Source organism: Zootoca vivipara, chromosome 16 (assembly GCF_965207765.1).
Source record: "Zootoca vivipara chromosome 16, rZooViv2.hap1.1, whole genome shotgun sequence".
Classification (NCBI taxonomy): Eukaryota; Metazoa; Chordata; class Lepidosauria; order Squamata; family Lacertidae; genus Zootoca; species Zootoca vivipara.
In genome coordinates, this window is record NC_142599.1 from 14226156 (window position 1) to 14247717 (window position 21562).

General features: G+C 46.3%; 1 protein-coding gene across 5 annotated transcripts in view; it reads right to left on the reverse strand.

The window, feature by feature from the left end:
- Window positions 1-2612: 2612 nt before the first annotated feature.
- The window catches only part of LOC118075975 (tRNA (32-2'-O)-methyltransferase regulator THADA), a 58857-nt gene continuing 39907 nt past the window's right edge, over window positions 2613-21562 (reverse strand). For 2 of the 5 annotated variants that reach the window (XM_060269406.2, XM_060269410.2), the window contains 11 exons: window positions 20194-20394; window positions 18686-18836; window positions 16850-17099; window positions 13116-13355; window positions 11890-12115; window positions 11095-11301; window positions 9714-9955; window positions 8390-8566; window positions 7799-8077; window positions 4674-4879; window positions 2613-3996 (listed from right to left, as the gene is read on the reverse strand). In XM_060269406.2, the coding sequence (XP_060125389.2) occupies window positions 3743-3996; window positions 4674-4879; window positions 7799-8077; window positions 8390-8566; window positions 9714-9955; window positions 11095-11301; window positions 11890-12115; window positions 13116-13355; window positions 16850-17099; window positions 18686-18836; window positions 20194-20394 (2433 nt within the window). In that variant the 3' untranslated portion in view covers window positions 2613-3742. Of the gene's footprint in view, window positions 3997-4673; window positions 4880-7798; window positions 8165-8389; window positions 8567-9713; window positions 9956-10781; window positions 10936-11094; window positions 11302-11889; window positions 12116-13115; window positions 13356-16849; window positions 17100-18685; window positions 18837-20193; window positions 20395-21562 lie in introns of those variants that run through there. The other 3 variants (XM_060269407.2, XM_088659106.1, XM_060269412.2) reach the window with 3 other exon arrangements.

The window sequence follows — 21562 nt, forward strand, 5'->3', positions numbered from 1 at the left end:
TCCTCTGCTCAAGGCGCGGGATCTTCACCGCCTGGCCGACGTGGAACTGACCTCAGCCAGTTCGCTGGAGCCTTAATAAATAAAAGTGTCTAGCCTAGAGTAGACCCATCGGGGTGCATGCAACTGAGCTCTGTCCACAGTAGAACCAATGAAAGGAATGAATCTTTAGTTTGCTTGTCTATTTTGCATTTACGCCCCACTTTTTTTTTTTTACACCAAGGAGCCATTTAATCCCCACAACAACCCGGGAAATTAGGCTCAGTTGTTTGCAAGGTTTGGTGTTCTTTTTTTAAGGCTATTTATTAATTTTTTAAAAAAATATTTGCATATTGCTGTTCATAAAAATATCACAGCCATATGGTCGTAAAACCAGTTAGCTGGTTATTAAATTTCTACGCTGCCCTTCGTCAGAGGATCACAGGGTGGTTTATGATATAAAGTCACAAAAATAGGTAACGTAGTAGGAAAAAATAATAAACCTCCCCCCCCCCCCAACTGAGTTTAAAAGGCCATAGATGGTTTAGTTAGCTGAAGCCTGGAAGAAGAGGAATGTTTTTTCCTGGCACCTAAAGATATGTAATGAAGGCGAGAGCATTCCACAAACAGGGAGCCACCGCATAAAAGGCCCTGTTCTTGTTTTGCTGCCCTTTGGAGGCACACGGAGAAGGGCCTCAGATTATGATCACAGGGTCTGGGTAAAGTTTATATTGGGAGTGGCCATCCTTGAGGTATTGCAGTCCTGAGCCGTTTTATTTATTTAATTTTAAAAATCCGTATACCGCCCTTCATTCGAAGATCTCAGGGTGGTTCACAACTTTAAGGCTTTATAGGTCAAAACCAGTACTTTGAATGGGCCCTGGAAACTGATTGGTAGCCAGTCCAGTTGGGCCTGGATTGGTGTCAAACTGTCTTGCCCCAGTGAGCACCCTGGCTGCTTAATTCTGCACTAACTGGAGGTTGGACTAGATGCCCCTTGAGGTCCCTTCCGTCTTCTACAGTTCTATGGTAAGGCACTGCAGCAATTTAACCTAGAGGTTACCAAAGCATAGAGAGAAGTCAGGCTAACCCTGTCCAGATAGGGGGCGCTGTTGGGCCACCAGCTGAAACGGATGGAAGGCACTCCGGGCCACTGAGACCACCTGAGCCTCAAGTGACAGCAAAGGATCCAGGAGCACTTGCAAGCTACGTGACCAATCAAGAGCAGGCAACCTCCTATCCATCTGGTCTAGGGAACCACCCACTAGCAGTGCTTCAGTCTTATCTGGATTGAGCTTCAGTTTGTTGGCTAAATAATCCAGTCCATTATCGAGGCAAGACACCGGTCCAGCACTTCCACTGCCTTACCTGCAGATGTAAAGGAGAAGTGGAGCTCTGTGTGTCATCACCATATTGCTGACAAGGTGCTCCAAAACTCCGGACAACCCCACTTTGCGGTTTTATGTATGTTGAACAGCATGGGGGATAAAATTGAACCTTAAGGAACCACACATTGAAGGCTCCATGGGGGCCGAAGAGCACTCCCCAAGCATCGCCCTCTAGAAACGGCCATCCAAGTAGGACCTGAACCATTGTAAAGCACCCATCCAGTAATAAGTATAGGAAAATGGAAAACCAGCTGTTATGGAAAGGTGTGTTCCGAATTGCCTGCGGAAGCCTGACGGATAGATTTTTTTTCTAGCAGGCATTTAAAAGTTGAAACAGAAGGCTCCTGCTGAATCTCCATTGGCAGAGCATTCCACAAGACGGACTCCATATGTTTGTGAATTTTTCACAGAATAATAATAATAATAATAATAATAATAATAATAATAATAATAATAATAATATATTTCTTATACCCCCCCCCATCTGGGCGGGCCTCCCCAGCCACTCCGGGTGGCTCCCAACAGGATATTAAAAACACAAGAAAACATCAAACATTAAAAACTTCCCTAAACAGGGCTGCCTTTAGATGTCTTCTAGAAGTCAGAGAGTTGTTTATTTCCTTGACATCTGATGGGAGGGTGTTCCACAGGGAGGGTGCCATTACCAAAAAGGCCCTCTGCCTGGTTCCCTGTAACCTCACTTAACCTCAGAGCTGGACCTCAGTGAGCAATGGGGGTGGAGATGCTCCTTCAGGTATACTGGGCTGAGGCCGTTTAGGGCTTTAAAGCAGGGGTCAGCAAACTTTTTCAGCAGGGGGCCAGTCCACTGTTCCTCAGACCTTGTGGGGGGCCGGACTATATTTTTTTTGGGGGGGGGGGAATGAACGAATTCCTATGCCCCACAAATAACCCAGAGATGCATTTTAAATAAAAGGACACATTCTACTCATGTAAAAACATGCTGATTCCCCGACCGTCCGCGGGCCGGATTTAGAAGGTGATTGGGTTGCATCCGGCCCCCGGGCCTTAGTTTGGAAACCCCTGCTTTAAAGGTCGGCACCAACACTTTGAATTGTGCTTGGAAACGGACTGGGAGCCAATAAGTTATGATAACTATGTCATGTCTCCATTCTTAACCCACACACACGAATCAATTCACAGGAATTAACAACATTCATGTTCGTTCGTTCGTTTCCTTCCTTTTAAAAATCCCCCTCTATTAAAATGAGAAAATCTGGTACAAGCTCATTTTGTTCGTATTCCGCTTGGCAAGTTTATTTTCCTCAGCCCTCTTGCGGGATCTTTAGCTCCTTAGAACAAGAGCAAAGAAGCGAGCCTTGAAAACGGATGCAGTAAAATGCAGCCAGCTGAGAAAGAAAGAAAAAACTGAGCTGGATTCACAGTAAAAATCTACCCCACAGTAGTGCAGACTGTTAAGTTGCAGGCTGTCCTCCTTACCCTGAAAGCATGTTTGCCTGGGGGAAGGGGGAAGTCAACACTGCTTAGGGCAGGGAAGGAGAAACTTTTGCCCACCCTCAGATGTTGCTGAACTACAACTCCCATCATGCCTGGCCATTGGTCATGCTTGCTGGGGCTGGAGTTGTAGTTCATCAGTACATCTGGAGCACCAACAGTTCTTCCTGCCTGTAGCAGAGGATCGCTAGGCACTGGTGTGATACCACCCCATAGCTGCCAAGTCTCCCGTATTCCCTGGGAAACCCCCGTTTTTCCGGCTGTCTCCAGCCGAAAAAACTGAATTTTTTTTGTTCCCCCCGGTTTATTCTGGCGCGGTGGCCATTTTGGAACTGGGCGGAGCATGCTCAGAAGCAACTTTTGATGCTGCTTTGCCCAGTTCCAAAATGGCCGCAGCGCGACTTCTGGTGCGGCGGCCATTTTGGAACAGGGCAGAGCAGCATCAAAAGTAGCTTCTGAGCATGCTCCGCCCAGTTCCAAAATGGCGGCAGCGCTACTTCCGGTCCAGTCCCTTATTTCTCAGGCCGGAACTTGGCAGCTATGTTCCACCCACCAAGGCTACTGATTGGCCTCAACAGGAAGAGCCATAGAGACTTCCTGTCTGTTGCCCGGTCTTTCCTGGCTTGACTTCCCACCTCCTGCCCAATCGCTTCTTAGAGCTGAGCTCCGACATGCAAGCCTTTCATCTTGAGAAACCTCCAAAACATATTTAGGTGGAAGGAAAGCTATTCCATTTGGCCATTTGGAAGAGGCCTGCATCAATGGAAATTTGCATTTTGGGGCAGCAAGTCCCTCTGTTTTGGGTAAGAGGATGCAATGGTGATCTCCCAAGTAGCAGCCTCTTTCTCCTTTATGGATTTTATTATTATTTAAAAAAGCCCTTAGTGAGACACTAAAGAAATAAATCAGAATGACTCTTGCCCTGTCTCTAAGTTGATCGCAAGAGTCATTCCATGTTGAGTCAGCAGCTTCTGAGTAGACAAAGCCATACATCTCAGCTTCTGGGCGGTGAAGTCAATCCCTTCGACGTTGGGGTGACTCGTCTTTTCAAGGACCTCCAGCATGTTTGCCACAAGGACAGCCTTGACCAGCAGTGCTGCGATGGCAACATGGACTTTTGGACAACCCAGAGCCTTCAGGCGCAGAGAAGCACTGTCGGCTGAAAGAAGCAGGAGATACGTTTGAGCGCTGAGGCCTGCCTTTCCCCAACAGAGTGCCCTCAAGACATTTTGGATGGCAATTCCCATGGTTGATGATAATAATAATAATACCCCGCCTATTTGGCTGGGTTTCCCCAGCCACTCTGGGTGGCTCCCAACAGAATATGATTATTAATAATAATAATAATGCAGCAAACATAAAAAGCTTCCCTAAAAAGGGCTGCCTTCAGGTGTCTTCTTAAAGTCAGATAGTTGTTTATTTCCTTGACATCTGATGGGAGGGCGTTCCATAGGGCAGGCGCCACTACCAAGAAGGCCCTCTGCCTGGTTCCCTGTAACCTCACTTCTCGCAGTGAGGGAACCACCAGAAAGCCCTCAGAGGTAGACCCCGGTGTCCGGGCTGAACGATAGGGGTGGAGACGCTCCTTCAGGTATATATATTTTAGGTGGCAGGCAAAAATGTTCCCGGCTGATTAATATCCTATGGCTTCTTAAACGTGACTGTGGGAAGGGGAGGGTTTACTCTTTTGTAGTCTTTGTTTTAATTATTTACTTACTTGTGTTTTATCTTGTATTTTATTCTATGAACTGTCCCGAAATCTTGCGATGAAGGGCGGTACATAAATTGAATAAACAACAACAACAACAACAACTGCTCTGCAGGTTTCAAACCCACCTTGGCTCCACCACAGCCTGCAGCGATGGAGGCTGGAAAAGACTCCGGGCCCAGTGGCTTTTAGCCAGTGCTGCATCGGTACCCAAAGCTTCAGGGAGGTGGTCGCTCTGCCAAGCAGCTGGAGGAGAAAAGGCAGCAGCGTTTGAGAAAGGATAACTGGTTCTGCGTAAACGTTGGGCTCGTCCTCTTTGTAAAGACTGACGACCCTGAAAGAGAGAGAGAGAGAGAGAGAGAGAGAGAGATGTGATTAAAAGCCACTGTATTTGATTTAGCGAGCTAAATAACTTGTTTCTTCTGCTCTTCCTATTTTTGTTGTTCTTTGCATACAGTGGTGCCTCGCTAGACGAATTTAATTCGTTCCACGGGTCTTTTCTTATAACGAAAAATTCGTCTAGCGAATCCCATAGGAATGCATTGAATTTTTTTTTGCCCATAGGAACGCATTAATTGAATTTCAATGCATTCCTATGGGAAACCGCGATTCACTAGACGAATTTTTCATAAAACGAATTCGTCTAGCGAGGCAACCTCCGCTCGAAAAATCCTTTTGTTAAGCGGAAATTTCGTTAAGCAGGGCATTCGTTAAGCGAGGCACCACTGTACTTTATTTAGAATTCAACAATAAGAAAAAAATCCACAATAACTACATCAGTTCATAACAATTGACCATCTTCAAGAATAGTTGAAAAATTACAGAGCATTTTTCATATGTAACTTTTATCGCGTTATCTCTTTCTTAGCAGATCAAAAAGAAAAAGGACCCAAAAAAAGAAGGTAGAGAGAAAGAGAGGGGGGGGACGAGAAAGAATTAAAAGGGGAAAAAATAAACACATTTGACTTCTGATTAGACTCATTGTAATTATTATTTCTATTATTTTTTCACACCCAGTTCCAGATTACTGTATTACTTTTCATCAGATACAAAAAATATTATATTTCTTATTTTACAAGAATCATTCTAGTTCTGCCAGGAGATGTTTATTACTACAATAGTTTCCGAAACAAAATAAAAAAATTCCTTCCAGTAGCACGTTAGAGACCAACTACTGTAAGTTTGTCATTGGTATGAGTTTTCGTGTGCAAGCACATGGTATCTGAAGAAGTGTGCATGCACACGAAAGCTCATACCAATGACAAACTCAGTTGGTCTCTAAGGTGCTTCTGGGAGGAATTTTTTTATTTCGTTTCGACTACGTCAGACCGACATGGCAACCTACCTGTAAATAGTTTCCCAGCTATTCTTTAAAGATTTCCCATTCTTTCTGTTTTGGATAACCTGACTCTCCCTGCCATCATGGCCAGCTGCAGATATTCTATCATTTGGACCTGCCACTCATTTATCGGAGGTGTTTTATTACTTTTCCAGTTTCTTGCAATCAAGATCCTGGCTGCTACTGTCGTGTACATAAAAAGGGGTCTAATTTCATTTTTGATTTCTGGTGGCATTATACCTAGGAGGAAGGCTTCAGGTTTTTTTCTTAAATGAGAACTTAAATAAAGTTCTCATTTAAGATCTTCTGCTCTTCCTAGAGAGTCCGGGGAGTCTAACCTGAGATCTTTGGCATGCAAAGCGGGTGCTCTACAACTGAGCTATACGGCCTTCCTTAGCAAATCCCTAGCAAGATAATCAAAGAAATTCACTGGGTGAGACTCCAGAGCAGCCTTCCCTAACTCAGTGCCTTCCAGATGTCGTTGGACTCCCATCAATCTCAGCAGTACAGCCAATGATCAGGGGTGATGAAAACTGTAGTCCAATAACATATGGAAGTCCTTGTGGTGGTGGTTTGATTATTAACTAACTGCCATTCACCAGAAGGGTTGTAGGGTCCCAGCACTTGCCCCAAACCCTGTAGAGCTGCTACCCACCAGGGTGGACAATATTGTGCTGAATGGACCAACTGGTCTAATTTAGTACAAAGCAACTTCTTCCTTGTAGCATCCCAGGGTATTTATTGAAATAAATCATAGATTTATGATCAGATGTGTGTGGTTGAGGAGGATGATTTTGAATTAATAATTCACCATATCAGACTCCTTCCACCTGGGTCATAGAATATATCAGGCATCCCCAAACTTCGGCCCTCCAGATGTTTTGGACTACAATTCCCATCTTCCCCAACCACTGGTCCTGTTAGCTAGCGATCATGGGAGTTGTAGGCCAAAACATCTGGAGGGCCGCAGTTTGGGGGTGCCTGGAATATATGATCTACGATATAAATTCCACAGGGTGCTGTCTCCATTTTCTATACTTGGAAAATCACATTTTAGCCTGATGTTTTTCCAGGCAAACACAACATTTGTTTCAAGCAGGCACGAAGCCATTTGTCTAAACCAGTGTTTCCCAACCTTGAGTCTCCAGCTGTTCTCGGACTACAGTTCCCATCATCCCTGACCACAGGTCCTGCTAGCTAGGGATTATGGGAGTTGTAGTCCAAAAACAGCTGGAGCCCCAAGGTTGGGAAACACTGGTCTAAACCACGCATCCCCAAACTTCGGCCCTCCAGATGTTTTGGACTACAATTCCCATAATCCCTGACCAGTGGTCCTGTTAGCTAGGAATCATGGGATTTGTAGGCCAAAACATCTGGAGGGCCGCAGATGTTTCGGGATGCTTGGACTCTAAACCATTTGGTGCAGGCAGGAAAAGTACCACTTGCATTCCTTAAACATCCTGCTTTCTGGAGGTAGTAAAACCTGGGTTTTCTGCTGTCTTCCAGCCTAATCCCTTCAGGAATTTTTACTGCTCCTCTTTCCTGTTAACAAGTATGCATGCTCTTTTGTAGTGCTGATAGATATGTAGATAGGAGATCGTCCTTCTCCCAGCCTCATGAGAATTCTCTGCAGCTCCCCTTCCTGCCATGTGGGAACCTTTGGGAAGGGCTGGGGAAAGTTAGATGAATTGTAATTGGAGCGTTTAAATTCTGTGACGCGTTCTCCTATTGCAATAAAAATGAGCCGAGGAGTGGAGGCGGGAATGATTCGCACTGACTCCGGAGGGCTCTGCTGGTCAGTGCGAATCATGTCTTCATTTTATTCTTCCATCGCACGTGTGACACCCACGTTCCTTGTTTGCAACAAATTTCTCTATACCCCCTTCCAGCTCCGTGGCCCCTTCTGTTCCTCACCCTTTGGCTTCTAACTCTGTCAAGGCATCTCCGAGGTCCGTGGAGGGAAGGTGACACACCAGAGTTGCAAAGGCTTCTGGGCAATCCCCAAACTTCTCCAGCAGGCACTGCAACAGGAGAACCAGGCCCTTGTTGCTCTGAAGCAAGATGCAGCCGCTTTGAGGGGGGAGCCCCGAGGCCACCTGCCGCCGTTGCGCCACAAGGCTGGCAAAGATGGAAGCCTCGTGCCTCACTTGCTGGTCTTCGTCCTGAAGCAGGCGAACGGCCACACCAACCAGGCTGTGAAATCAGGCAGTGAAATTCAAATCAGAACAAAATTGATTTTGCGGGGGCGGCAGGAAGGCGAGGTCTCAAAAGATCTCCGCCCTGTGCAATGAACAGAAAGCTGACCTGAGACGGCTTCTGATTCCCCACAGCGATACTGGGTCAGAGTTTTCATTGTGGGGGGAAACTAAAAGGGTAGGAATATCAATCCCCCTGGTGTCGCTTGGGGAATAAATGCAGGTGCTGGGAGAGGCAGGGCAGAGAGGTGTCGGCAGTGCCCTGGCAGCTTCCCAAGGATGCTGGCCCCCTGGCCCCATAGCTACGTACCGTACAGCCAGGGCACGAAGGGATGAGCTGGAGGATTCTTGGGCTCTCCAAAGCACATCGGCTCCAGACGTTCTCAGCGACTTTGCCACAGCCATTCTGAGCACCTCTGAAGACAGGGGGTCGCTGCACTGGTCGATGGCTGCACACCACTCTTCCAGTAATGGATAATCCTCAGTACTGTCCCAGGAGGAAAGAGCATTTGTAATAAGCGAGAGAGAAGGCCGACACTAATTAACTTCCAAGTGTCTGTCTCTAGCACGTGGCCCTTACAATGCCAGGAGGTCATTTTTCCAGTAGTCGTACCTTGGATCTCAAACGCCTTGGGCTTGAACAAATTGGCTCCCGAACGATTGAAACCCGGAAGTGAGTGTTCTGGTTTGCGAACTGTTTTTGAAAGCCAAATGTCCGACGGGGGGCTTCCGCGGTTTCCGATTGGCTGCAGGAGCTTCCTGCAGCCAATCGGAAGCCGCGCTTTGGTTTCCGAACATTTTGGAAGTCGGACAGACTTCCGGAATGGATTCCGTTCAACTTCCAAGGTACGACTGTATGTTATTATCGGAAAACTGAAAGCAAACCACCCCTCAAGTTCGTTCCATGCCACCCTTGCCTTTGGGCACTTTTATGTTGGGAACAAGGAGAACCTGTATATTTTTGTGCCGAGAAACAGTGACACTCCAGGCATTGGTGGACTCAATCTCACATCAGCCCCAGTCAGCATTACTGATGGCTAGGGATGATGAAAGCTGTAGTGTAACGACATCTTTGAAAAATGAAAAATAAAACTTTAAAAAACTTTGATGGTCACCAAAACACATATCATACATTTAATATTGACTTCCCTTCCACCCCTTCCATGGTTTGTTTTGGTCACCCTTTTTTCCTCTGCACATTCTAATCAATCTGTGTGCTTTTCTTTTTCAATCTTATCTCGGTTAGCTATATACTGCTGAATTTATTCTAAACCTGCCAACGTCTTTGTTTACAATAGCTTTCCAGATATTCTACAAATCTTCCTTAAGTACTCTTTCTTCCTGATTCTATCAGTTACTTTAGCCATTTCTTCATTTCCCGTCCATTTCACCTGCCATTCCTGCAGTGTAGCATCATCTGGGAGGCCAAAGTCCCCCACCCCAGACACAAAAGATATTAAGAACGAGCCCTGCTAACTTAGGCCAATGGCCCATCTAGTCCAGCATCCTGTTCTGAAAGTGGCTGGCCAGATATTTGCAGAAAGCCTGTAAACTGGACAGGAGCACAACTGCAGCCTGCCCACCTGAGATCCGCAGGTATTCAGAAGAATAGTTCCTCTGGCAATTAATCTTACCTTGGAGTCAGGAGCAAAGGGATAAGACACAGTGCATGTCCCAGAAGCTCTGGACTGAGATCATCGTTCCCCACCATGGAGAGCAGGCCTCTCTTGATCTCTGTGAGCACAGCTCCCTGCAGCTCGTGAGAAGAAGCCGGGCTCCGAAAGCTCAGCTTGCTCCAGAGATGCACACAAGCTTCTAGGTATAGCTTCAGAAGCACGTTGGTGGTCCCTCCTTTCGGCATCTGACCTAGTTTCTCCTAATTCAACAGAAGGGAAACGTATTTCACATTGGGAGCGGGTGGCGCTGTGGTCTAAACCTCTTGGGCTTGCCGATCGGAAGGTCGGCGGTTCGAATCCCCGGGATGAAGTGAGCTCCCGTTGCTCTGTCCCCGCTCCTGCCAACCTAGCAGTTCCAAAGCACGCCACTGCAAGTAGATAAATAGGTACCGCTGTGGCGGGAAGGTAAACGGTGTATCTGTGCGCTCTGGTTTCCGTCACGGTGCTCCATTGCGCCAGAAGAGGTTTAGTCCTGCTGGCCACATGACCCGGAAAGTTGTCTGTGGACAAACGCCGGCTCCCTCGGCCTGAAAGCGAGATGAGCGCCGCAACCCCATAGTCACATTTGACTGGACTTAACCGCCCGGGGCCCTTTACCTTTACCTAATAAGGTTTATAACCTAGAACATGGTTTGGAGGAACCTGTGGCCTTCCAGATGTTGCTGAACTACAACTCCCATCAGCCCCAACCAGTATGGCCAACATTTGGGGCGATGGGAATTGTAGCATGGCAAACTCAGGAGGACCACAGGTTAGCCCCCCAATACAGAGAACCAACCCACATGACTTTGCAGCCCCAAAATTAAGAAACAAATTTGTTCAACAACAGCTCGGTTGGCAGAGCATGAGACCTGGCGGGGGAAAGTGATCTGCAAATTTAATAAATAGTACTACTAATAGTACCATTAATCCTTTAACGGCTCAGGATCACAATACCGCCTCTTTCCATATAAACCATCCCAGACTCTGCATTCATTACCTGAGGCCCTTCTTTGTGTGCATCCTCCATGTGAGGTCCAGAGCGTGGTAACACAAAAACGGGGCCTTTTCTGCAGTGGCTTCCTGTCTGTGGAATGCTCTCCCCAAGGAAGTTCGCCTGGCACCTTCACTATATATTTTTCAGCACCGGGCAAGAACTTCAACCTTTGGCTGATTAATATCCTATGTCCTTTAAATGTGTCTGTGGGAAGTGGGGGGGGGGTTTATTGTTTCGCTGTTTTGTTTTACTTATTTACTTGTTTTTATCCTGTATTTTATTCTGTGAACCGCCCTGAGATCTTGTGGTGAAGGGCAGCATATACCGTAAAGCCAATAAATAAAAAAATAAGCCAAGGCTCACCAATAACACTATTTGCAACTCCTTGCTAGAATCCAGACAGTTTTCCTCCTCCTTTTCAATCACCCAGGTCAGAATGGCTACTTGCACATCGATGTTCCCCCTTTGCAGGAGCAAGCAAACTTCGCCAATTCTCTCCGGAGCTCCTGATCTCGCGGCCTCATGACAAAGGAAGCAGGCCGCCTGCTGGCAGAATGTGGCAGAACCGATCTGGCAGAGAACCAAGAAAAGCAGGGTTTGGGTATATTCAGACAGCCCTGTTTGGTGTAGCAGTTAGTGCGGGACTAGGACTGCAGGGACCCAGGTTCAAATCCCCACTCAGACACGAAGCTCCCTGCACTGGCCCTAGGTCTACCTCACAGGGTTGTTGTGAAATTGAGGGTGAGAGTATCATGCACACTGCCCCAAAGCTCCTTGGAAGGACAGTGAAATTATGAAGAAATATTTCTGTAAAAAAATAAAAGCAGGAGGCAGGGATACCCCCCTCTAAAATCCACACAATGCACTGTTATGCATCTTTTTCCTGCTCTTTTGGATGCGGCCAGGGCAACCATTTTATGTTAGGTCCCATGGCAGCCATTTTGTGACAGGCGCCCCCAGCCCATCCCCGTGCCCTGACCCCAGCAAAAACAACCCAAAATGTGGCTACACTGACCCCCCCCCAAGTTGTCAACCACCATCTTATATCCTGCCAAATTTTATGGAGTGTTTCCAGCTGGACTCCTGGCTTCCACCCGCTGCTATTTGTCAGTTCTGTCGGCCCCGAATGACCACCGCCTTGGCAGATGTAAAATATACCTGAACCTGAGATGCACCAGGCTTCACTAAGGGCTCGGAGTTGGCCAGGTTGCTGCTCACCACCTCTCGAACTCGCTGCTCAAAATCTCGAGAACAGCTTCCAGTCAGGAGGGAAACAGCTTGGAGGTAGGCCGTGCGAACGAGGGGACATGGCTGTGTGGGGGTGAGCAACCAGAGGCGGTCTTCCAACTGGCCAGCGATGGAGAGCAGCACGTCGGGGGGAAGACTGAAAGGAAGCCAAGACCACCGTATTAGTGTTAAGCGCAGTCATTTAATTCACTGAAATTGCAAATGCTTGCATGCATTGTGATGTGTTTAGGTTGGTCTAGCTGGTAATGGAAATCTAGAGTTCTCTAGTAGTTCTTGTGTGACTGGCTAACGTTGGTCACATGGGAGGTATCTAGCGAGGGAGACTCCATTATTTATTTTATTTTATTTTGGCAAGGTAATAATCATAAATAAACAAGAATAAAAATGTGCACCCCACCCCCAAGACCATTCCACTCTAACTATCCAACCTCCCAAAATTTGGCCCCTGGTCTCACCACCCTGAAACCCAGCTAGAGACAGGTGGTGTCCGAATGAAAAAAAAAATGCACGCATACACCATACGTTTAAAGCACCTGACTACCCATCAAATAGGGGACGCGGGTCTAAACCACAGAGCCTAGGGCTTGCCGATCAGAAGGTTGGCGGTTTGAATCCCCGCGACGGGGTGAGCTCCCGTTCCTCTGTCCCAGCTCCTGCCAACCTAGCAGTTCGAAAGTACCTCAAAGTGCAAGTAGATAAATAGGTACCACTCTGGCGGGAAGCTAAACGGCGTTTCGGTGCGCTGCTCTGGTTCGCCAGAAGCGGCTTAGTCATGCTGGCCACATGACCTGGAAGCTGTATGCCGGCTCCCTCGGCAAATAAAGCGAGATGAGCGCCGCAACCCCAGAGTCGTCCGCGACTGGACCTAATGGTCAGGGGTTTACTTTTACCTTACCCCCCAAATAATCCTGGGAACTGTAGTTTGTTAAAGGTGCTGGGAATTGTACCCCCGGCGAGCAGTAAACCACACTTCCTTGGGGGAAGGCCTGTCCTTCAAAAGGGATGGTTATGTACGCAGAATTAGGCTGCTATTCCACAGACGCTTACCCAGGAGTAAGCTTCCCTTGAACCCGGCGTGACTTACCTCTGAAAAGAGGTAAGTATCAGGGGTGGCCCTACCAGAGAGCCACTCTTACCAGTTTGCATTTAGCGCCTGAGCCAGCAAGCCCTGGATCTGCAGCAGTCTGCCATGCAGGGCGTTGTGGCAAAGCTCATCACCCGGCAGCGGCAAACCCGAGGCCAGTCGGAAGAGGACACCTCCGTATTCCGTTGCAGGAACTAACGGGACCAAGGCCTTGGCTGCCATCATCCTCACAGCATGTATGGGGTTTCCGGAAAGCTGGACAAGGGGCTCCAGGAAGCAGGCGTTGGTATCACTGTAGAACAAGGAACAGGCGAAAGGCAGAGTTTTCAGAATGCGGTTCCCAGTGCCCTTAACAAACTACAATTCCCAGGATTCTTCAGGGCAAGCCATGTGCTTTAAATTTTGGGTATGAATGAAAGTTTGAATGTATGATTTTGCTAGTCGTTAGTCTTCTTTATGATTTTCTATATGCTTATGTTTATAATAATAATAATAATAATTTACATTATATTATGTTATATTATTAATATTTATTTAGGGTTATATTATTATTATTTATGTACGATTTTGAAAGTTTTGATTATGATTTTGTATTTTATTATTTCTATCTTATTGTTTTGTTCTGTGTGTTATTATTTCTTTAGTGTGTTTGTGAGTGTATTTTTAATTTGAAATCTAATAAAGTCTTAAAAAAAAAAGCCATGTGCTTTAAATGCACAGGGCCATATATTTAAAGCACATTTCTTACTACCTCCAACAGAAAAGAATACTGGGAAGTACAGTATAGTTTGCCCCTCGCAGAGGTGCAATTCTGAGCACCCTTTACAAAATACAGCTCCCAGGATTCTTTTGGAGAAAGTCATGTGCTTTATACCTCTAATGTACAGGCCATAAATTGAAAGCACATTTCCTACCCCCCCCCCAAAAAAAAAGAATACAGTGGTACCTCGACTTATGAACGACTCGACAACCAAATTTTTGAATGGGGCAAATGGCTGCACGCTTACGAATTTCTTGACTTCCGAACGGAAACCGCAGTGGTTTTAGATAAGGTTTTTTTCGACTTACCAATTTTTACATGGGGTTGCTTCGACTTACGAATTTTTTCGTTTCCTGTGGGAAAATCACATTTCCAATGGCGCTTTCTGACTTACACATTTTTCGACCTACGAAGGTGCCTTCGGAACGGATTAAATTCGTAAGTCGAGGCACTGCTGTACTGGGAATTATAGTTTAGCCCTTGCAGAGTGTGACGGATTGGCCTGGTGGGCAAAAGAACTCCAGGGTGCAGAGAGTTAAACCCCAACCTCCTGGATAAATGACGCATTCCATTCCTGAGGGGCGGGACTGCCAGGAGTTTAAAAGGAATGGGAGGCAGTTTATTCGGGGGGAGAGGGTTGTGGGAGCGAGGGAGAGTGTGGGTAGGCGTAGGAGATCTTAAAGTGTTCTGGGGAGTTTAATTGAATTATATTATCTAGCCATTGTTAATTGAAACTAAGAATATGATCTAAGAGCCTGTACCCATGAAACCATTACGCATTTAAAAGTCATCTAGTCTAAATAAACCTTTCTTAAATGTTAGTGGATGTGCTTAGTTATTCCAGCTGGGTATCTAAACGCACAGAAGTGGTGGCTCAATAGAGGACAAAACTTACCTCGGGAATAGAGGCAACGGTTTGTGTCCTAGAGTTACACTGAGGTGGCTTAGGAGGATAACCTGGGGTGCTACAAAGTTGCCAGAGTGGAAAGGGCAAACTTTTGCAGTGGGGATTCAAACTGAGTGAGACCCTTTACTGTAGGCAGGAGGTTATTCCGTCTTTCAGCCTAGAGTTTCTCATGATACCAGGCCACGTAAGCTCTTTACTAAGGAACCCAAGTAACAGGGGTTTATTTTAAGGCGGCAGGAGAAGTGGGTGGTGGTGGTTTCACCCCTGGATTCCTGTGGCACATTTTTAGTAATAGAGAGGGAGGACATTTCGTTACACAGAGCTACAATTTTCAACACCCTTAACAAACTACAGGCCTCAGGCTCCTTTCCCCTGACGTGTATCTATCTACCTTTCAGTGTGCGAGTCCTACTATGTCTTTCAGGTCACTCTCAGTATGGCCAGGTACTTTACTGCAGCAAGCAAAACTCACCAGGTTTGTGACGTGACGCCTACTTTTCAAGTGTTCATGCTAATCTTATTTCACTTAGGCTACTTACACCTATGGATAACACATTTCTTATTTTGTTTCTTTAACGATGGTCACCTGTTTAGGGAGGCTTTTAATGTTTAATAGATTATTTCATTTCATTTTCTGTTGGAAGCCGCCCAGAGTGGCTGGGGAAACCCAGCCAGATGGGCAGGGTATAAATAAATTATTATTATTATTATTATTATTATTATTATTATTATTATTATTATTATTATTATTATCTGATCTGATACCACAGAATCACAGAATCAAAGGGACCATGAGGGTGATTGAATCTAACCCTCTGCAATGGAGGAATATTATTTGCCTAACTTGGGGCTTGACCCACAACCCTGAGCTGAGCTCCATCCATGTGCCTTCCTTGGTGTACAAGGAAAAATACCCGCACAAAACCCGACTGCGACTGTCCGATGACCTTTGGTCAGGGCCGGATTTAGGCTTGATGAGGCCCTGAGCTACTGAAGGTAATGGGGTCCTTTATAGGTCCAGCTGTCCTTTGTCAACAACAAATTGTCACTGTTTTTTGTGTGTTGAATACAGTAATACCTCGGGTTACGAACGCGATCCGTTCCGGATCGCAGTTCGTAACCCGAATAGTTCGCAAACCGAGCGCGATGGGCGCCGCCATTTTGCGCATGCGCAAATCGCGCGCGCGGGGCGAAAACACTTCCGGATTTGCGCAGTTCGTAACCCGAACTGTTCGCAAACCGAGGTGGTCGTAACCCGAGGTACGACTGTATACAGGTGAAACTCGGAAAATTAGAATATCGTCGAAAAGTGCATTGATTTCAGTACTGCAACTTAAAAGGTGAAACCAATATATGAGATAGATGCATGACATGCAAAGCAAGATCTGTCAAGCCTTTATTTGTTGTAACTGTAATTATTTGTCGTTAGGCGGGTCAATTATAAATGGAATGTAATTAATGAAATGTAATAGCGATGTTTATTTTTGTATTATTGTAACAATTTGTTTTATTACTGTGGAATTTCCAAAAGAAAGCATTTGTAAAAATAAAAATTAAAATAAAAAATAAAAAGTTGCATTACTGAAATAAATGCACTTTTCGGCGATATTCTGATTTTCCGAGTTTCACCTGTATGCTATATGGTAATTTATGGTCCCAATAGGTATCTAAAGCCATATAGAAATGAGCAAGCCAGTGATATTTTAGGGAGCAGGCTACCAGGCGGGGCCCATGACTTACATCATAGGAGCCTACACAACACAAAACACTGTTGCTGTGTGTAGCTTTTATTTTATTTGTTTTTTATGTTATATTTTGGAAATGTACATCCAGGTTTTTCCCCCCCTTTAAATTTTTTTGGGGCCCCCAAGAGAGTGGGGCCCTAAGCTATAGCTCAGGCATCCCCAAACTTCGGCCCTCCAGATGTTTTGGACTACAATTCCCATCATCCCTGACCACTGGTCCTGTTAGCTAGGGATCATGGGAGTTGTAGGCCAAAACATCTGGAGGGCTGCAGTTTGGGGGTGCCTGCTATAGCTTGTTTAGCTTCTATGTAAATCCAACACTGCCTTTGGTGCCTCCTTCCTGCCATGGGTGAGATTCTGCCTGAGTTGCCTACCTATTCCACGTATCTGTGCCACCAGGCTGGAGTTTTGCCAGGAAGGTGAGGATGGCGTAGAGGGACGGGCAGAGTCGAAACCTCCCCTTTTGGGGGCCTGTGGATTCCTCTGCAGCCGTGGCTAACTCCTTGAGCAGGATGCTGTTCAGCTGAGGGTAGCGGCTGAAAAGGGCCTCAGGGCTCACCCCGTCCTGATCACAGCCATCGTCCCAGCTCTGCGTCCGACCGAGCAGACGGACAGACAGGGCACCTGGGGAAAAAACAACAGCAGGGTGAAAAAAACAGAGCCATGTTATATTCAGTGGTGGCACCAGGAATCTTGTCTTTTATCTGTACCTAAATAGATATGTCTCCAGGGGGTTGGAACTGGTAGGGCAGGAAACAGGCAGCCCAAACAGTCGGTGGCCAATAAAAGAATGAAGGCAAGAAATTCTAGTTTTTTTCCTCTCACCCTCCTCCCTGCTGAATTTGACGGAGGCAACTCTGAGACTAAAGAGGACAAAGGAGCCAGGAAGGGCAACCCCTCTGGACTGGTTGGAAGAAAGAAGATAGGTGGGCTTGGAAGAATCAAGACAGGTAACATGTAAAATGAGTTTTAAAAATTGGATAAAAAATACATACTGTACATTGATACAGCAGATTTTATAGGTTAATATTCAGCTGAAGCCAGAACTCTCTCTCTCTCTCTTTTTAGGGCAGACAACTGGAAAAGGATTATGGAAGATTACTTCACTATATGATTACAGAGGTGAGATTGCTATATGCACAAAGATGGAAAAACAGAGCCCACTATAGAGGCTGATAAAAGTATTGGGCTTGGCTGAGGTTTAATCAGAGGCAAATCATTACTGATTATTTGTTAAGGATTGGGAAGATCTTACCGACTTTTTGCCTGAAGGAGAAAACGAACTTGTAATACTCTGATTTGGAGATTGAAAAAAATAATGGTTTTTAGAAGATGGAATGGTAAGATCTTAAGGAACGAATATCATAGGGCAGAGAGCTAGAAGTCAAGAAAGAAGATTCCACCTAAACATTAGGAAGAACTTCCTGACAGTAAGAGCTGTTCGGCAGTGGAATTTGCTACCAAGGAGTGTGGTGGAGTCTCCTTCTTTGGAGGTATTGAAGCAGAGGCTTGACAGGCATATGTCAAGAATGCTTTGATGGTGTTTCCTGCTTGGCAGGGGGTTGGATTGGATGGCCCTTGTGGTCTCTTCCAACTCTATGATTCTATGATTCTAAGTCCTTTTATTTTCTTCTCCTTTATCCTTCTTTAGTTTTTCTTTCTTTTCCTTTTCTCTTACTTCCTTTAGATTTCTCCTCTCCTTCCCTTGTCTTCTGACTTTGTTCTCTTTTAGACTAAGTAGCTATTTAATCTCAGTATATTATTAAAAAAAACTTTTTAATGGGTATATATTTTTGCATATCTTTGAATAAGTATCAATAATAATATTTTCTTTTTTTAAAAGGCAGGTGTCCCATTTGCCCCAATGGAAATGCCTGCAGCCTGTCTGCCTATCCTCTCTCTGGCTATGAGTATGTGCAGAAGAAACGCAGTCCTGATGCATTTCTTTCTTTCTTTTTAATTGCTTATACACTCCCTCTTTCCTTCAAGGAGCTCGAGGTGGTGTATGTGGCTCCCCCCTCCCCCCTCTGCATTTAATTCAAGCAACAACCCTGCGAGGTAGATCAGGCTGGGAGACAACGGGCTGGCCCAAGGTCGTCACCCAGCGAGCTTCACAGCCGAGTGGGGATATGGGCCTTAGGAGGCTGACAACACAGCCACTACAGCACAGAGGCTCTCACCCCTGGGGTAACGGGAAGGGAACTGCCTACCAAAGAGCTGGATGGCTGCGTTTCTCATGGCCCAACTGGGGGAGCGGAGCGCCTCGAGAAATAACACCACCATGGGCGTAATGTACTGGTTCAGGGCTGTGCCAAGACCGGAGCCACGGACCAGAGTCTGCAGCACGTGGAGAGCCGAAACCTGCGCGGGAACAAGGAAGAGAGATTGTTTCGTAGCTTAACATCCAGGGAAGCTGCAGTTGTGCCATGTTAAGAGTGCTGCTCCACCACACCAGCAGCTACTAACACCCTTCCTAACTGAATCAGGCCCAGGACCCCTTCTGGGGCTGCAAAAGAAACACAACATTTTAAAATCACCGCATTTTTCGCTCCGTAAGATGCACCTGGCCATAAGACGCACCTAGTTTTTTTAGAGGAGGAAAGGGGGAAAGCCCTGTTTTTGAAGGGATCAGCTCAAAGTTGTGCAGCTACTTTTGCAAAGGGAAAAAAAATCCTCTTTTTATTGGGTTCAATTCACAGTTCTGCAGCTTCTTTAGGAAAGGAAAGGCAGCCATTTCTACAGTTTCCAGACAGATAATCTAATCAGCCAGTCACAAGTCGCTGGGGAAACAAACAGCCTCCGTCTGCAGAACATTCAACAATGGCAGCCTGGGCGGGGGGGGGGGGGGGGAGCCAGCAATCGACCACACATTCACTCCATTAGACGCACAGACATTTCCCCTTACTTTTAGGAGGAAAAAAGTGTGTCTTATGGAGCAAAAAATACAGTATTTTTGGGGGGGAGGTGTTCTGTTCCCTCACCTTAAAAACTAAACCGGTGCGAGTTTTATTATGCGCTCAGCATCTATGCGTATAATCTCCTGCCCTTCATTGTGTTTTTTAATGTTCCAAGACCGAAAGCAATGTCAATTAGGGTATAAATATATAGAGAGACACAAATTACTTCCCTCCCATCTGTGAACAGCACCTCAGGACTCAGATTATTTAAAACACAATATATTTTACAAATCTTCTGTTCCACATAGTACAGCGGTACCTCAGTTGTCGAATGCTTCCGAAGCCGAACGTTTCGGTTTTCAAACGCCAAAAACCCAGAAGTGAATGCTTCTGTTTTCAAAAACGCCTTGGAAGTTCGAACGGCTTCCGGGGCGTGTTTCTCCATTTTCTCAATGGATTTTGCCGACCGCCCACTGCGCCTTGGTTGTCGAACGTTTCAGAAGTCGAATGGTCTTCCGGAACGTATTACATTCGACAGCCGAGGTACCACTGTATTCAATCTACTAATTTTTCTTTTTCTTTGTGACCTATAAATCAAAACGGATTACTCCACTACTAGGACCCGCATTTCAATTTTTCTTACTCCATCTAACCCCTCTTTGACTGATGCTATTTTCTCTTTAAAAAGGCCAAACCATTTTCTGTGTACTCGGAACTGACCCTTCCAGGTTCCTGGCTAGTGATGAAATCAATGAACAGATTCTGCCCTGCCAAAAACTTGCCCGCCTTTCTTTGACCTTCCGTTACCTGTTCTCTGTTACCTGAGGCAAGTCCACTGTCTGGTCCCAATCTCCGGGGAGAGGCTCGCCGGCTAAAGCCAGCAGCCTCTGAATGCAGTTCACCAGGAGAGGACGCGTCTTGGAGGCGTCTTCCCCGACCACGATGCACAGGAAGAGCATGGGGAAGCCAGCTGCCCTGCGGGTGATGGAGCAGTTCCTGGGGCTGCTTAACAAAGCCAAACCCTGGAAAGAAAAAGAAGGGCCCCCTCTAACTCAGTTGACAAGTGGTTAAATGACCCCCAAAACAGGCCCCCGATGATGTTGTCTGGGAAGCCCAGAAGCCCTGAGCACCACAGCATTGTCCTCTCCTGTGATTCCCAGCAAACTGGTATTCAGCAGCAGAGCTGCCTCTGAATGTGGAGGTAGTTCAGGGATAGAATCATAGAATCATAGAGTTGGAAGAGACCACAAGGGCCATCCAGTCCAACAGGAAAAAGCAGGAAACACCATCAAAGCATTCCTGACAGATGGCTGTCAAGCCTCCGCTTAAAGCCCTCCAAAGAAGGAGACTCCACCACACTCCTTGGCAGCAAATTCCACTGTCGAACAGCTCTTACTGTCAGGAAGTTCTTCCTAATGTTTAGGTGGAAGCTTCTTTCTTGCAGTTTGAATCCACCACCTTCCGAGGGAGACTGTTCCACTGTCGGAACTACTCTTATCCTAAGAAAGTTTCCCCCCGGTGTTTAGTTGGAATCTCCTTTCTTGCAGCTTGAAGCCATTGGTTTGGGTCTACATTAGACCCTCGTTTCAGGGGTGGCCAGGGTGGTTTCAGACTACAAATCCCATCCGCCAGAGCTAGCATGGCCAATGGTCAGGGATTATGGGAGTCAAAAACATCCGGGGGGCGGGGGGGCGGCACATTTAATCATGCTTTGTCCTGGTTAAGTATTGAGGTTAGAGGCAGAGAAAGGAAGAGCTGGGACATAGGCAATGTATAGGTTGGACAACCAGTGTCTTCCAAGGCAAAGAGACACAGCTCAGTGGCGGATCATCTGCTCTGCAGGCAGAAAGTCCCAGGTTCAATTCCCGGCATCTCCGGGAAAAACCTCTGTCTGGAGAGTCACTGCCAGTTAAATGTAGACAGTAAGGAATGGACCAATGCCTGACTGCATATAAGGCAGCCTCTCCCGTTTCTACTTAATGCAGCATTTTAATATGAACCACGAGGACTAGAATCTTACTCTCGCTCTTCTTTGAAAAAGGGGAAGGGGCATAGCTCAGTGGAGGAGCATCCGCTTTGCATGCTCTCTGTCTGAAACCCTGGAGTGTACATTTCTGAGCACAATTCAAAGTGTTGGTGATGACCTTTAAAGCCCTAAACAGCCTCGGCCCTGTATACCTGAAGAAGTGT